General features: G+C 47.5%; 2 protein-coding genes and 1 long non-coding RNA gene across 9 annotated transcripts in view; 2 read left to right on the top strand and 1 right to left on the bottom strand.

Annotated features, from left to right (window-relative positions):
* Nucleotides 1-6,557, top strand: part of AKAP10 (A-kinase anchoring protein 10) — a 54,374-nt gene extending 47,817 nt beyond the window's left edge. For 6 of the 7 annotated variants that reach the window (XM_067715426.1, XM_067715423.1, XM_067715422.1 and 3 more), the window contains 3 exons: nucleotides 758-810; nucleotides 1,430-1,525; nucleotides 6,292-6,557. In XM_067715426.1, the coding sequence (XP_067571527.1) occupies nucleotides 758-810; nucleotides 1,430-1,525; nucleotides 6,292-6,324 (182 nt within the window). In that variant the 3' untranslated portion in view covers nucleotides 6,325-6,557. Of the gene's footprint in view, nucleotides 1-757; nucleotides 811-1,429; nucleotides 1,526-4,858 lie in introns of all 7 variants that reach the window. The other variant, XM_067715419.1, reaches the window with a different exon arrangement.
* Nucleotides 1-12,207, top strand: part of LOC137212254 (uncharacterized) — a 317,962-nt gene extending 305,755 nt beyond the window's left edge. Inside the window, exon 2 of the long non-coding RNA XR_010937413.1 lies at nucleotides 9,266-12,207. This is a non-coding gene — a long non-coding RNA (uncharacterized lncRNA). The remainder of the gene's footprint in view (nucleotides 1-9,265) is intronic.
* Nucleotides 1-14,368, bottom strand: part of LOC137212250 (multidrug and toxin extrusion protein 2-like) — a 352,581-nt gene that overhangs the window by 88,528 nt on the left and 249,685 nt on the right. The window lies entirely within an intron of this gene.

Raw genomic sequence — 14,368 nt, 5'->3', positions numbered from 1 at the left:
ATCAGGATCTTGCCTAAGAAATAATCTACCAACCACTTGGTTTAAGGCAAAGTTAGGATGTGAGCCTATATGTATTAATGAAAGGATAAGCTGTGTATTTTATACCTGGAAATAGAGGCTAGCCTACGTCCTTGGTGACTCCTCAGCATCTAGAGTACAGATGTAGATAGACTTGTGTGTCTCCTGGGAAGTTGAGGTGTATTATGGCCTGGACAGAGCATGGCTGTTTAAAACTCTGATCTTACCCAGCAAATTTACACAGACCAGAGATCCAGCATGTAGCAGCATAATCTGCACTGGAAGCCCTTTTGTATAGGAGCTGATCCAAAAGATTTATATACATGACATCTCCTGATGGATTGCTAGATTCTTATCTCAAGACCAGATCCTGGTCATGGTTTTATTTGATCTTTGAATGTTTACTGCAGATTTAACACTAGATGATAGTTTCTTTCATCAAGTGAGGAGAATAGAAGAAACATCTAGAGCTCTAAAACAGCTTTTCAAAGTTTTTCAAACCATAATATTTGCAAGTTAAATACTCTGCTATGGAGCCAATATAATCAGTTTTTATTAATGGTAATATTCCTTAATTTTGGGGTGAGGTTGTACCCCAAAAATAGTATCTTTTAAAAAAGATACATCTTTTAAAAAAAGAATATCTTTTAAAAGCTGGGAAATAGATGTTTACATAAGAGCATTTTTTAATGTAAAATTATGCATGAGGTCTACATTCAACTTTGGCTTTGTTTACTAGGATCCATGTTCTCTCAAGCTATGAAGAAATGGGTGCAAGGAAATACTGATGAGGTAAATTCTGCTTTTAGTGTAAACAGATTCCTGTTTATAAGGGACACTTACTCTAAGCAAGGTTTCGAGTTTTCTCTTTCCTTAGTTCCCTTGCTTAAGCAGCATGGTACATCGCTGCTTCCTTATCTAGGAGATAACAAGAAGGGGTTGGCCCTCCGTAGCATCTCACAGTTGCCTGGTAGAGGCAGTGGAGGTATCCTCAGTCCAGAGTCTGGCCAGTGAAAAATGTCCAAGCAGTCAAGGTTCCATTAATCAGCAGAGGCACCAGTAACAGTGTAGAAACAAAAGCTCAGTGTCTCCTCCCTCACTGTCTGTTATACTTTCAGAAGTAGAGGCTTGCTTTTTGAATAGTTAAGTACATTGAAAGATGAGAGTGGAAAAAGAGAGGTGTTTTGTTTTGACCACCTAACAGGAAAGTAGTCACGATGCCGGACAGACAGTGAAGAGCATGTTAATATATCACGACCAGAGGGTGGCCTGGGTCCTTTCATACGTGGGGACGTGCTTCTTCCCAAATAAGTAGAAATGATATGCATATACAGGAGTGTTTAGAACATTAATAATGTTTGCTTATTCTTCTAGTAAATAACCATCATCAACAGTTTAATTACTTTTATAGGCCCAGGAAGAGCTAGCTTGGAAGATTGCTAAAATGATAGTCAGTGATGTTATGCAGCAGGCACAGTGTGATCAGCCGTTAGAGAAGTCCACAAAGGTAAGGATGATTTGTGTTCTGATCTAGCGTGTGTAAAACTGAGGAGAATTAGATCCCAGAGACACAAAAATCTAAAAGGACATAAGGGAGCTTCTGCTTCTGCCGTTGAAGTGTTAACTGCTATAGGAATCGCCCTCTCATTATAAACAACTAGAAAACTGACAAACTAAATGAAACAGCTATTTCCAGATATTAGACAACACGCAGTAGAGGACTTTAATCCTTGAAAGGAAGGTAACATTGAGATGATCCCTAGTTCACTTCCTGGAAGCAGTTTCCAAAGTGTAGGGAGGACAAACTGTAAGCTTTCAATGAATTTTAAAGGATTGAAAGCATACAGTTTCTTCTCTGACCATAAAGGAATTAAACAAGAAATCAGTAACAGAAAGATATATGGAGGGAATTCCCTGCTGTCCTGTGGTTAGGATTCTGGGCATTCACTGCTGAGGGCCTGGGTTCAGTCCCTGGTCGGGGAGCTAGGATCTCACAAGCTGTGTGGCACAGCCAAAAAAAAATAAAAGAGAAAGAAAGATATGTGGAAAATCCCCAAATATTTTGAAATTAACATACTTCTGAGTAACCCATTAGTCAAAGAAGAAATCAAAAGGAATATTAGAAAATATTTTGGACTGAAAACACAACATAGTAGAATCTGCCCTCCCTATTCGTGGGCTCCACATCTGAAGGTTTCACATCCATGGATTCAACCAGCCACGAATCAAAAATATATTAAAAAAAAAAAATTTCCATGAAGTTCCAAAAAGAAGAACTTGAATTTGCCATGGCCTGGCAACTATTTACATAGCATTTGCATTGAATTAGGTATTATAAGTAAGCTAGAGGTGATTTCAGATACACAGGATGAGGTGTGTAGGTTACATGCAAATACTGTGCCATTTTATGGAAGGCACTTGAGCATTCTCGGATTTCGGTATCTGCAGGGGTCCTGGAACCAATCCCCCACCATTACTAAGGGACAACTATATTTGTGGGATACTGCTAAAGCAGTTCTTATAGGTAAATTTATAGCATTAAATATTTATATTAGAAAAGAGGAAAAGTCACAGTCTTCTATCTTAAGAAACTAGAAAATGAGTAAATGAAACCCAAAGAAAGCAGAAAGAAGGAAGTAATAAAGATAAATCTCGATTACTTTTTTTTTTTTGGATCTACTAAGTCATTTACACTCTTCCATTTTGTTGTTGCCTCTTCTCTCACTTTTCCCTTTCATGTGACTTTGGTTTTTTTGTTTGGTTTTTTGTTTGTTTGTTTTGCGGTACACGGGCCTCTCACTGTTGTGGCCTCTCCCGTTGCGGAGCACAGGCTCCGGACGCGCAGGTCCAGCGGCCATGGCTCACGGGTCCAGCCGCTCCGCGGTATGTGGGATCCTCCCGGACCGGGGCACGAACCCGCGTCCCCTGCATCGGCAGGCGGACTCTCTGGGTTATTTTTTTTTTAAGTACTACTTTAGGAAGGAGTGAATTGAATGGATGTGATCAATCTGCCATCTTTACCTGGAGGTCAACAACAGTAATTATTAGGAAATTCTGACTTGCCCCCAACTGAATACTCTGTTTTTCTATGGCTTCACCAGCTGTGCCCACAAGAGCCACACAAATAACCCAGCAAATTGGAGGCAGCCCCTTAGCGCCCCCAGTTATCTCTTCAGGCAAAGACTCCCAGTTCCTCCACCACCTTTGCTTTCTGTAACTTGAGTTGACTCACAAAGACTTCATGTGATAGGAGAACCTCTGCTCAGACTCTTTGTGAAGGTGTTAAACTCTTCTGTCTACTTTATCAGGAGTTAGGAACACTATGTTAGTTACCTGTGTTAGTTACCTATGTTCAGATGGAGGCGTGAACTTAGATTTGGGTCCAGCATCACCTTTCCTTGCTATCTTTGTAGCCAACTTTTTACTCTGTTATTACCAGAGCTTGGTTTAATTTTGAACTTTTCACTGAGCTGATTCATACCAAAACTCTGTTTACTTTTGCAGACTCTATCCTCTTTTCTATGTAAGGGTGATAATTTTTGCCTATATTCACTGGCTCAGTCAAACCCAGAATAGCAAATAACATGGTAAAGGTGTATAAAGAAGTGCAAGGTAGTTATTTTTGTGCTTCCCCATTGTCATGTTGATGATCAAATGTTTGACAATATGAAAATGTTCTTTAGAAACCATTTTGGAAAGCAGATGTTTAAACTTAAGGCTTTTCATTGGAGTTGTGTGTTCAGATTTTATTACCATATGCTTTTCATTTCTAAGATACACAGATACATTTTGCGTTTAACCTTGCTAGACCTTCTCTTTGGCTGGCCAAGATGATTGTCCTGCCTGTCCTTTAGGAATCAGCAGTGTATTGGTATGGAAAAAGCAGTAGGCCGGCAGACCTCGTTCAGTCCATTTTTAGTATGTGTGACCTTTTGCAAGTTAATTTTCTCTGGTCCCTTCATTTCCTTATCAGTAGATCAGAGAAGTTGGACAAGAAAATCTCATAAGATCCCCTGTAATTCTCATTCCATGAATGTGTGAATGTGAGAAGTCCTGCACCCACAAAGGAGTACCCAACCCCTCTTTAACCCCTGTGGATACCTCTCTGCTTTGAATCACCTACTCTACATTTGTCTATAGAAAGCACTTGGGCATTTAATGTAAATGACCTCACAGCATTACTGAATTGTTTCATGTGTTTATGTCCCATCTCACAAATAGCAGGGACCATGTCTTCTGTGATGTTTGTTTCCTCCCCAGTGCAGTGAAAAAGAGGACTCAGCCTCAGAAGCTTGGTCTTAGGAGGCCAGAAGATCAAAGCTCTCTGTTTTCTTTCTAAAGGCTTTGGCGCATTCCATATTATGGCTCTGTCTTCATCTAATGAATCCCCTGTGGATGGTCACTTAGGTCGTTTGGGATCGTTCCCTGTTACAAACAATACTTTGATGAATGTGTATGTAAGTCTTTGCCCTCTCTTATGAGTATGCTTTAGAGTTAATTCCTAGAAGCAGAATTATCTGTCAAAAAGTAGATGTTTCGTTCTAATATCTGTTGCCAAAACGGAAAGATAAAAGCAAGTCTGGGTGCCAGTCCTCGTTATATAACCTTCAGGTGGGTTGCTTGGCCTCCTTAGGCTTCCATTCACTCAGCTGTAAATGAAGATAATTAGGGCATTTTACCTCCCGTGATTGTAGTCGGGTCCTGGCTGTCATGAGCGCTGGTATGTAGTAGGCGCTCACCAAGTGTAAGTGTTGGTGCCCTTCTTCCTTAATCTGTGATGGTAATGTGTCACTGGTTGTAGAAATGTACCTTACCTTTTTCTTTTCCTTTCTTTCATCAGCTATGACTCAAGACCTGAGATAAAGGAAATCTGCTTTTGGAAAATAGGAGAACTTTTTTCCTTTGGTTGGATTCTTCCCCACAGCCAGTGAAAACAGAGCACTGTATTTCTTCTCACTGTTGTTCCCAAGAAAGAATGGCAGACAATCCTAGACTTCCACCGTCGGCAGAGTGTCGCATAGACACATCTGCACATGTTGATCACACAGTGAAGGTTGTAGAGACAGAGTGGTGTTGTTTACATTACTAGAGAATTACTAGTTTTCCAATGGCAATAACCCATGTGTGGAAGAGTGTTACTCCACTGGGATAGGCAGGGGCCACACGCCATGGGAGACGCAGAGGCGTAGAGCCGGTATTTGATGCACCTCCCTTGGCGGTGACCCACCCCAACAGCATCAGACAGCAGGTACCAGAGGGGCCTCGCTTGGTCTCCTGAACAGGCAGGTGAGTCGGCCCCTCAGGAGCCAGGCAGTGCGGCGCCAGCAGGTGGCTTTTCTTCCGGGGAGCGGGGTCTGCACAGAGGCATCAGTTTGGGAGGAAGCTCACGGGCCGTGAGTCAAGTCTTGGTGACGTTGTCCTCCCCTTTGGTGACAGTGTATGGTTTTCACGTTTTAATTGCTCCTGAGACGCAGTACTCTTAAAACCAGCTCCCTCGCTGCCGGAAGGGCGAGCCTCTGCACTGCAAGTGGTAGGACTTGCTCCTCCGAGATTCTGGGCTCCGGTGACGTCACCTCCCCTCAGAGTACTTGTGGAAAGGGATGTGCAACAGCCATCACTCCAGTTTTCCCCTGTGGTTCCTTGAACAAAATGTTTATTCCCAGATTGTAGAGTTTTTAAAGAAGGTGGGCGGGCAGGTGTTGAGACAGAGAGGCACTCAGTTCTGACTCTCTCCTCTTCTTTGCTCTGCGCTGGGAGATGTGCAGGTTGTGGCCTTTTTCTTCTGTCTGTGGGGTAACGAGAGGCCCCTCCCTGCACTTCCACTTGGTCAGCTTCAGGGTCTGGACCTCGCTGCCATGGGCGAGGCCGCCCTGTCGGCCAGCACACTCCATGCAGGCGGTGCCAGTGCTGCCTCACCACACGGACTGTTGGAGGGAAAGAACGTTCTCTTAGGTGTTACTGCTTTTGCTCAGACTTTGCAAAAAATACATATATACACATATGAATATATAATTATCACCTCTGTCCTTGAGAAAGTCTTGAATGAACAGAGAATTTATTCCACTGCAATATTTGGTTGTATAGACATGCACTGTTTCATCAACAGAAGAAGCAGAAAGGCTGTGTATGAGTTTTTGGTACTATGTACCACCTCTGTTATTCTTCTAAAGTGAAGTATTCATGTACTTAAACCATATTCTATTTAATTGTGTTTGATTTTAAAATATATATATATGAATTATATTTAAAATTGTGTCAACTTTCTGCTTTCAGGGCATTTATGGCTCCTCTGTTGGGATGTGTTGATTCTTCCCAATATTTCCATTTGCTTTACAAGAACCCAGAACATGAGCCACTCCTGGACTCAGCCTTGTGTTTGGAGCGTATGGCATAGACCTGAGGTGTTACTAGATGCATATGCTGTGATTGACTCACTTTGTTCTTTTAACAGAATATTTCCATCCACTTCACTTTGCTTCAACCTTTAAATAACAGAAAAGCAATATAAAGGTCATAGAATAAACTGTGGTTTTGGGTGACTCTTGCTGCCTCTGCATGGTTTGAAATAACATTTTCCGTAAGACTCTAGGCTATTTAAACTAGTGCTTTCAGTTAAGATACTGTCCAGTCATGTCTTTGTGTGCGTTGTGTGCTTCGGAGCTAGAGATGTCGGTAGTTGTAAGGTTCTTAAAAGGAAAAGAATAGCAAGTTTGAGACTGGGTTACTTTTTCTGCCCCGCCCACTGTAGGACACAGAAGCAAAGTGTGGCCTGAAACTGGTAGCCAGACGAGACATATGCTCTCACGGAGCTCCTTGCGCTTATTTTCAGATTAGGATTGGAATCATCTGACCTCGAGTGCCAGGCTCTGTGTGGTGTGCCCACAAAATAGGATTCCCTGGCAGGGTTTTTATAGGTGCAGTGAATCAACTGAACATCCAGGTTTATCACGATGTTGACATCAATGCATATTGTTAAAAAAAAAAAAAGTCAGTGAAAAGGGGGGTACCTTTTGTAACTGGGCGTGTCTTCATCACTCATGTAAGATGTGATGAAAATTAAAAAAACAAGTACCAACCTAGCCCAGTGAAGGGCAGTAAAACAGGGAGCAACTTTTTGTAACCTTTTCTGCTTGGGTTTCAGCTTCAGTACAAGTTTGTAAAATGCCGGTCATTTGCGTTTCTGAAGCTCTGGCTAGTTCAGTAAGCACTTGGAGGGGAAGGTCGCTCTGAATAGAGCAGTACAGGCGTCTTCGTTTTAAGTACTGATAGCTAAGCACTGCTGAAGCGGTGGGCGCCTCTCTCATTACCGTGCTGTGGGGCCTTTTGTACACAAGGACCTCGTCCCTCCCCTCCCCCGCACACCAGTTGATCAGACCAGGGTTGATCTTCTCCCGATCCAAACAGGCCCAGGAACATTCTTTATCCAAAGAATTTTGCAAAGGGCAGGAGACATCCCAGTCCCTGTCTGGGGTGATAGCACGTATGGGGCACTTGCAAGTCAGGACCCCTGAGCTGGTGCCACGTGGACGAGCAGAGATCTGTACAAGCAGAAATGACAGACACGAGAGCAAGTGGGTGAGAGCAGCCGCCTTGTAGCCTGGAGGTGGTGAAGGTTTCTGGCTCTAGTCCTGCATCCTTGCCGTGGACTCCATCAATTCCTCGGGTATCCTTAGGATGCACTTTGGCTTTTTAAAAGTCAGTCTCAAGGGAGTTTTTCCTTTGCACAACCAAAAGGACCTTGACTACAGTACTACCAGATTGATGTAATCACTAATGATCGCATGTGCTCAGCATGTTTGCAAAATACTGGTGAATTCTGGAGAATTTTTCTTCAGTAAACCTTCCTTGGTCATTTTGTATATTCTCTCAAAATGGAATCCTAAACTCACGGAACTAAAAGACACTCCCTCATTTTTCCAGGGGGGAGTTACTCAGGCCTGGGAAAAGGGCAGGTCTTTGGCCTTTTGTCGGATGGTCACCTTCTGGACCAGGGCCTTTGCACGCTTCCCAACTTCCTTCTGAAGGATAAACACCATTCCCACTTTCAGCACCTACAATAATACCCAGAAATAGAAGGGCATTTCTGTTAATGAGTGATAAAAACTTCAAATGAGGGAGGGCAATGATTATCACAAACTTTGTAAGTGCTGACCATTTCTACGTACTAGGCAAGGTGTCTGGCCTTTGGCTGGGGCCGGAAGTAGGAGTAAGTTCCAGCAGGACGTTCAAGGTTACAGCTTCAAAGACCCACCAGGACAGCTGCTGTGTGGGGCCCTCTGCAGATGAGCCCTGGGACGCCACGGAGGCCTCTGCTTGGGCTCAAGAGTAGGAAGTGGGGTCCTACGCGGACTCGGGGGGTGGGTGGAAAGGGCCAGCAAAAGCCTGGAGGGCGTTCGTGACCACGGAGGAAAGCCCGTCTGCTGCCTGTCAGTCGGAGTTGGAGCTCTTCCCGCTTCGTGGTTCATGCCAACGGGTGTTTCCTCGTCTGGTCCCTCCACGCTGCCTGCTCTGGCTGGCGCACTGCCCGGGCACGATGGGGCACCCACGGGGCTGCTCTTCAGCTGCCCCCGAGGGAGCACTCGTGAGCCCAGGCAGGGGTGGCTGGACCCTGTCGGCGGTGGGCGGGCAGGTGCCCGGATAGAGTGGCTTCCATTCAGCCAAAGACAGCTGCCATTTGCCAAGGAGCAAGTGAGGGTTGTGACAGTGGCGTTTCCTCGGACGCCTGACTCCCCGATCTTGAGTAGCCGCCAGGCTTAGCCCGAAATGATCCCAAGCCGGCCTCCACCTCCATCCCGGTAAGAACCCCACCTGCGGGCACCTCATGGAACGGCTCGAGCTGGGCCTCCAGACCAAGCAGAGCTCCCCGTCTTGGCAAAGGGCCCTTTGTTCTTTCTAATGAGAGAGCTGCCGGGTTAGCAGATGTTCACCTACAAAGTGTTGATGGTGCAGGGACGCAGGAAGGGGTAAAAACCTCTGGGCCCCCTGGAGCTTCCATTCTACCGAGGAGGTAGAGGTTGGAGCTTCATCTGAAGTGGGTGCTGGTATTTTTCACTCAAGACAGCCCTTTGTTTTTTTTTAATTTTTTTTTTGCGGTACACGGGCCTCTCACTGCTGTGGCCTCTCCCGTTGCGGAGCACAGGCTCCGGACTCGCAGGCTCAGCACCCATGGCTCACGGGCCCAGCCGCTCCGTGGCATGTGGGATCTTCCCGGACCGGGGCACGAACCTGTGTCCCCCTGCATCGGCAGGCGGACCCTCAACCACTGCGCCACCAGGGAAGCCCCAAGACAGCCATTTGAGCCAGTGATTTAACACCCTCCCAAAGCCCTTCCTGGCAGAGGTCACCAGGTTTAGTGACCTCTTGCCCGCGCCCTTCCACGTGCCCCCAGAGGGCCGGTGGCTGTGCGGCTCCATTTCCTCGCCGTCACCTGGCTGACAGCGAGGGGTGGGCACCTTGACCCCGGGCCCTTCAGGCTGCTCTCTGATTCGGGTGGGCCTAGGAGCAGCCACAGCCCCGTGGGGCTCTCTGTAGAGCTCCGGAAAATGTGGAGCCTTAGAAGCTAGAAACAAGGGGACCAATGTAGAGTTATTACACGCAGGTGATATAAAAACCCCAAGCTTGGAAAACCCAGCTCCCTACTGAGCTGATGCCAAGAGGTGATCAGCCCCTCCCGAGTTCTCCTTTCACGAGAATAACCAGCACTTGTGTACTTGCCGTGTGCCGGCCTCTCTCAGGTAACCCGTGTGACAGTCTTCTAAGTGTGTACTTTTCCCTCGTTGTAAATGAGGAGACTGAGGCTCTGGAGGCAAAGGAATTCTCCAGGGGAATCAAGTCCAGGCAGCCATTAAAAACATTCCATTAGCTCAAAGCAGCGGTTCTTAACACTTGCGTGTGCATCAGGATCCCCTGCAGAACATGTTAAGATGGATTGCTGGGCCTCCACCCCTCCCCCCTGCCCACAGTTTCTGAGTTGGTAGGTCTAGGGTGGAGCCTGAGAATGTGGATTTTAGCAAATTCCCAGCTGCTGCTGCTCACGAGACCACACTTGAGAATCACGGCCTTAGAACCTCTCCTGTAAATTGGGAAACACATGTTTTCATTCCCTTTTATTGGACCACAGAAGTGTAATTTGAGATCTATTACTCATTCACTCAGGCACATAAATCCTTTATCAGTATTCAGGTATTTGTCAAAGCCAAGGGGACCCAGACGCCAACCCGCTGTCTCATTGCCTGGGCAGGTCTGAGGCCGTCCAGGCAGGTGTCTCCCCCGGGGGTGCGGCTTGGAAGAGGCCTAGACCAGCCTCAGCCCCCAGTGCATTTGCTGGGGACAGTGCACGTATCCTCCCTTCAGGGCTGAGTCCGGGCTGGTGGGTCACACCAGGGTCCCGGTGGAAGCTTTTGCACCAATCCTGCCTGGTCCACTTCCTTCCAACTTGTCCCCCAGGTCCTCGATGCCACCTGCCCCTGAGGCCCTGACCAGGCCTCTCCTGCCCCCTCTCCATTGCTGCCTCTTTTCAGGTCCCTCCCGCAGGGCTCGGGTGCCTTGTTCCCCTTCCTCTGTCTTCTCCCTTCAGCACACGCTTCCTGGGGGCCAGCTGTGGGCGTGTCCCCAGAGCAGACACTGCCCACCCTCCTTGCTGCCTAGGAAACAAACCCTGACGCATTGCTGGGGTGAGTGACCTGCTGGGGGCAGCCTAGGTGGACCCGACGTTCGTGGACTCCTGATTGCAGTCTTGCCCTGGAACATGCCCACTGTTTCTTCCCTCAAGACTGTACCCTCCCCTCCCCTCCCCTCCCCCAAATGGACCAGGACTCCACATCAGCATCGCCCATGACTGCCCACTGCTGGCCCAGCCCTGCCATGTCTGCACTCCACATCCTCTGTTACTGCCTGAGGAGGCTGTCCTCTTATCTTCTTACCCAGCTCGGGTCCACTCACCTGCGCACAGCATGGCCAAGCCACTGACACAGGGTGAAGGAAAGTGCAGCATTTATTGTAGAACCCCAAGCAAAGAACTGGCAGCTCTTGCTCTAAAGACACAGGGCTTTCAGGGAAGGGTTTTAAAGACAGGGTGAGGGAAAAGGTCAAGGGGTGTGTGATAAGCTTGTGCACAATTCTCTGATTGGCTGGAGGTGTGGTAACAGGGTGGTGGCTCAAGAATCCCAGTCATCAGCCTTCTGGTTCCAACCTGTCTGGGGTCTGCGTGCTGGTGGTCAGCAGGCAGCTAACTTCTTCCACCTGGTGGGGGTTTCAGTATCTGCAAAACGGCTCAAGGATATGGCTCAGGATGTTATCTATAGCCCTTGAGGAACTAAAGGTCTTTTGGCTTTGTTCTATGGCTAAACTATTCTTATTTTGTTCTGTTTGACTGTTTCCCTTTGGTTTTGCATTTTCTCACTTCTCTGATTAAATCTGCTCTTTGGACCTCGGGGAAGGCCTAGGAGGCTAAAGCTTTTCATCAGACAAGAGGTGGGGGACACGGGGTGGGTCGTCCCGGGAAGCCCCTGCGGGGTCCTGCCCCGGCCCACTCTGGCTCTTTCTTCGGAGCTTTCATCCCTTTCTCACCCCTACCCCAGCAAACTGCACTGTCCATGATGGCGACCCCGCCTGGGGCTCTCCAGTCACACCCATGGCCAGACTGTCATCTCCTGCAACTGCTCTACCTCTGGTTTCCCCTCACATTTCAGCCCCTGGCAACCTCCAGCCATGCAAGTTTTGCAGGGTTACAGATGCCTCCTATTGGAATGGGTTGAAAGAGGAGTGAGAAGAAGCTTGCGAGTGATCCCAGGGGTTTTCCCCTCACTGTTACTAGAGTTGGGCTTTGTAAACCAGCGTCAGAGAGCAAGTTCAAAAGCAATAAGTGAGTAGTTTTGTTATAAGGATGACAAGCGGGGGCTGGGGAGGACCGTGCTGATGTGGGACTTGGGTTAGTCTTCCCAGTACCAGTGTGGGACACGTGTCTCATGCGTCGTAAACAACTTAGATACAAGCAGAAACACTTGGAGAAACCGTAGCTCTATCGTGATGAAGACTTTGGTGTCCCAGATGCACATATAGTGTGAATAACATTGTTACTTGAAATGTGAGATGGGGAAAAAAAGCAATATTTTGTACTGATGTATTCTTGTATATAATGTTATTTTAAATATGCATGTGTAACTAAATAAATTAGATATTATAACTAGACATCTGACTATTTTGTCAACATTCCAAAAACTTTAAACTCAGATTGATACCTTACTTTTTTTTTTTTTTTTTTGCGGTACGCAGGCCTCTCACTGTTGTGGCCTCTCCCGTTGCGGAGCACAGGCTCCGGATGCGCAGGCTCAGCGGGCATGGCTCACGGGCCCAGCCACTCCGCGGCATGTGGGATCTTCCCGGACCGGGGCACCACGAACCCGTGTCCCCTGCATCGGCAGGTGGACTCCCAACCACTGCGCCACCAGGGAAGCACGATACCCTTTTTTTTTTTTTTTTAATTTTTTCTTTAGGAAAATTGGGGCTTGCCTTAAATATAGAATCACTTATATCATTCATTACCTCCCTGTGGTCTGCTGAATAAAATCCAAATTCCTTATTTAGCACTGAACGCCCTGGCTGACCCAGCCTCCAAGACCTTGGAACCCTAGACCCTTAGCTCCGCCTCCCCACACTCTTCCCCTGTGGGGTTCTGCAGACTTCCCCCCTACACTCTGCCTCAGGAAGCCCTTCCCCTTCGAAGACTCACTCCTCCCCCTCCTCCAAGACCCTCCCTGATGTCCGGTCCCCCTGAGTCCCCCAAGCACATCCTCACACAGCATCCAACTCGGCCTTATCGCGGCTGGGTCCTGGCCCTGTCTGCCCCACCCGACGTGCGTGAGCTTTTCCCAGGGAAGGGTCCCAACCAGGGAGCGTTGCCCAGGAGATGCTGGAGAAGAAAAGAGAAAGTTTGCTTTAAATGGACCAGGCCCAGCTCGTGGTCTTCCTGGGCTCATCTGCCCAGAATCGCAACCAAGGCCCCCCATGCCTTAGGGGCTGAAGGGGTCCCTACCTGCTGGCGGCAAGAGGCTGACGTTGAGGTAGATATCGCAACCCAGGTCCAGCAGCTCACAGGTTGCTCAAGTGTCCTGAGACCCTTTCAGAAGGTCTGCAAGGTCAAAACTATTTTCGTAGTAACACTAAGACGTGAATTGTCTTTTTCACTATGTGAATATTTGCATTGATGATGCAAAAGCGATGGTGACCCCCTAGCAGGAATCTGGACACACTGTGCCAGGGGTCACTGTACTTTTCCCCACCAGGCACTTGGCACTTAAATAAAGGGAGCCAGTTTCCCATAAGAGTGTCTTGATGAAGCAGTAACAATTATTAATTTTATTAAATCTCAACTCTCAAGTGCCTGTTTTTAATGTTACGTGGGACAACATAGGAAGGACACAGGAAGCCCGTCTGCACAGCGAGGGGTGATGCTTGTCTCCCGGGAAGCTCTGGCCACCCGCCGTGGACCCCCACGAGAGCACACTCGACAAGCCGGTTATTCGGGCTTGGGTTTTGCGAAGACATTTTCGTGAAAATGAAGGAAGCGAGCCTATCACTTTGAGAAGAAAACACTGCCGGTATTTATTATATTATTGCCCGGGATGAAATTTGAGTTTTCAAGCAAAAACTAGAATTTTGGAAAACTGATATTCACCACGGAGGCCTTGATAGCTTCCCTTCCTGAAAGCCGTTTCTGATGAGATCTAATATATGTGTGATTTATTAAAATATTGTATGATGAAATGTGTCATATTTGGAAAAGCAGCGTAACCCAATGAACCAATATTTTCCAAACGACCGACACATGATGCACAAAACAACAAGTAGGCGAAAGATTGGTTCAATGTGTGAGACCCACCCATAGGGTATGAAGGATTCCGAGGTGAGAAAACTTGAGAACTGCCCCGCTGGTCCAACCTCAGGCCGGTGGAAGAAGCCACACCCAGGAGGCCAGACCTTATTTGCACTGTGCTTGTTTGAATGAAGGTAGGTTTGATTCCACATGGTGCTCTATCCTTGCTGGGGGGTCTTCGGCCTTTCCCTCACCTCTCTGGGCCTCTGTGCCTTCTGTAGAAACGGAGATCGTGATTCTTCTGAAACAGGTGGTGGCAGAGGGGGTTCGCTGGCACGGGAAACATTTGGTAGTGCAGTCGGAAGGTCTGGATGATGTACGGTGAAGAGGCTGGAGAGCTAGTTTTCTTTGGTTTAATTACAAAGACAGACCCGCCCTAATCATCTCCCTACTAAGGCTGCCCTCAGGGTGCAAATCAGCGGCTTTGTGTGCAGGCCCTGGGCTTGTGTGCAGGGGCTCCTCCTCAGAGGCGAGAGG

This window comes from Pseudorca crassidens, chromosome 19, assembly GCF_039906515.1.
Source record: "Pseudorca crassidens isolate mPseCra1 chromosome 19, mPseCra1.hap1, whole genome shotgun sequence".
NCBI lineage: Eukaryota > Metazoa > Chordata > Mammalia > Artiodactyla > Delphinidae > Pseudorca > Pseudorca crassidens.
Note: the sequence above shows the minus strand (reverse complement) of the source record. Positions and strands in the feature narration are given on the sequence as shown.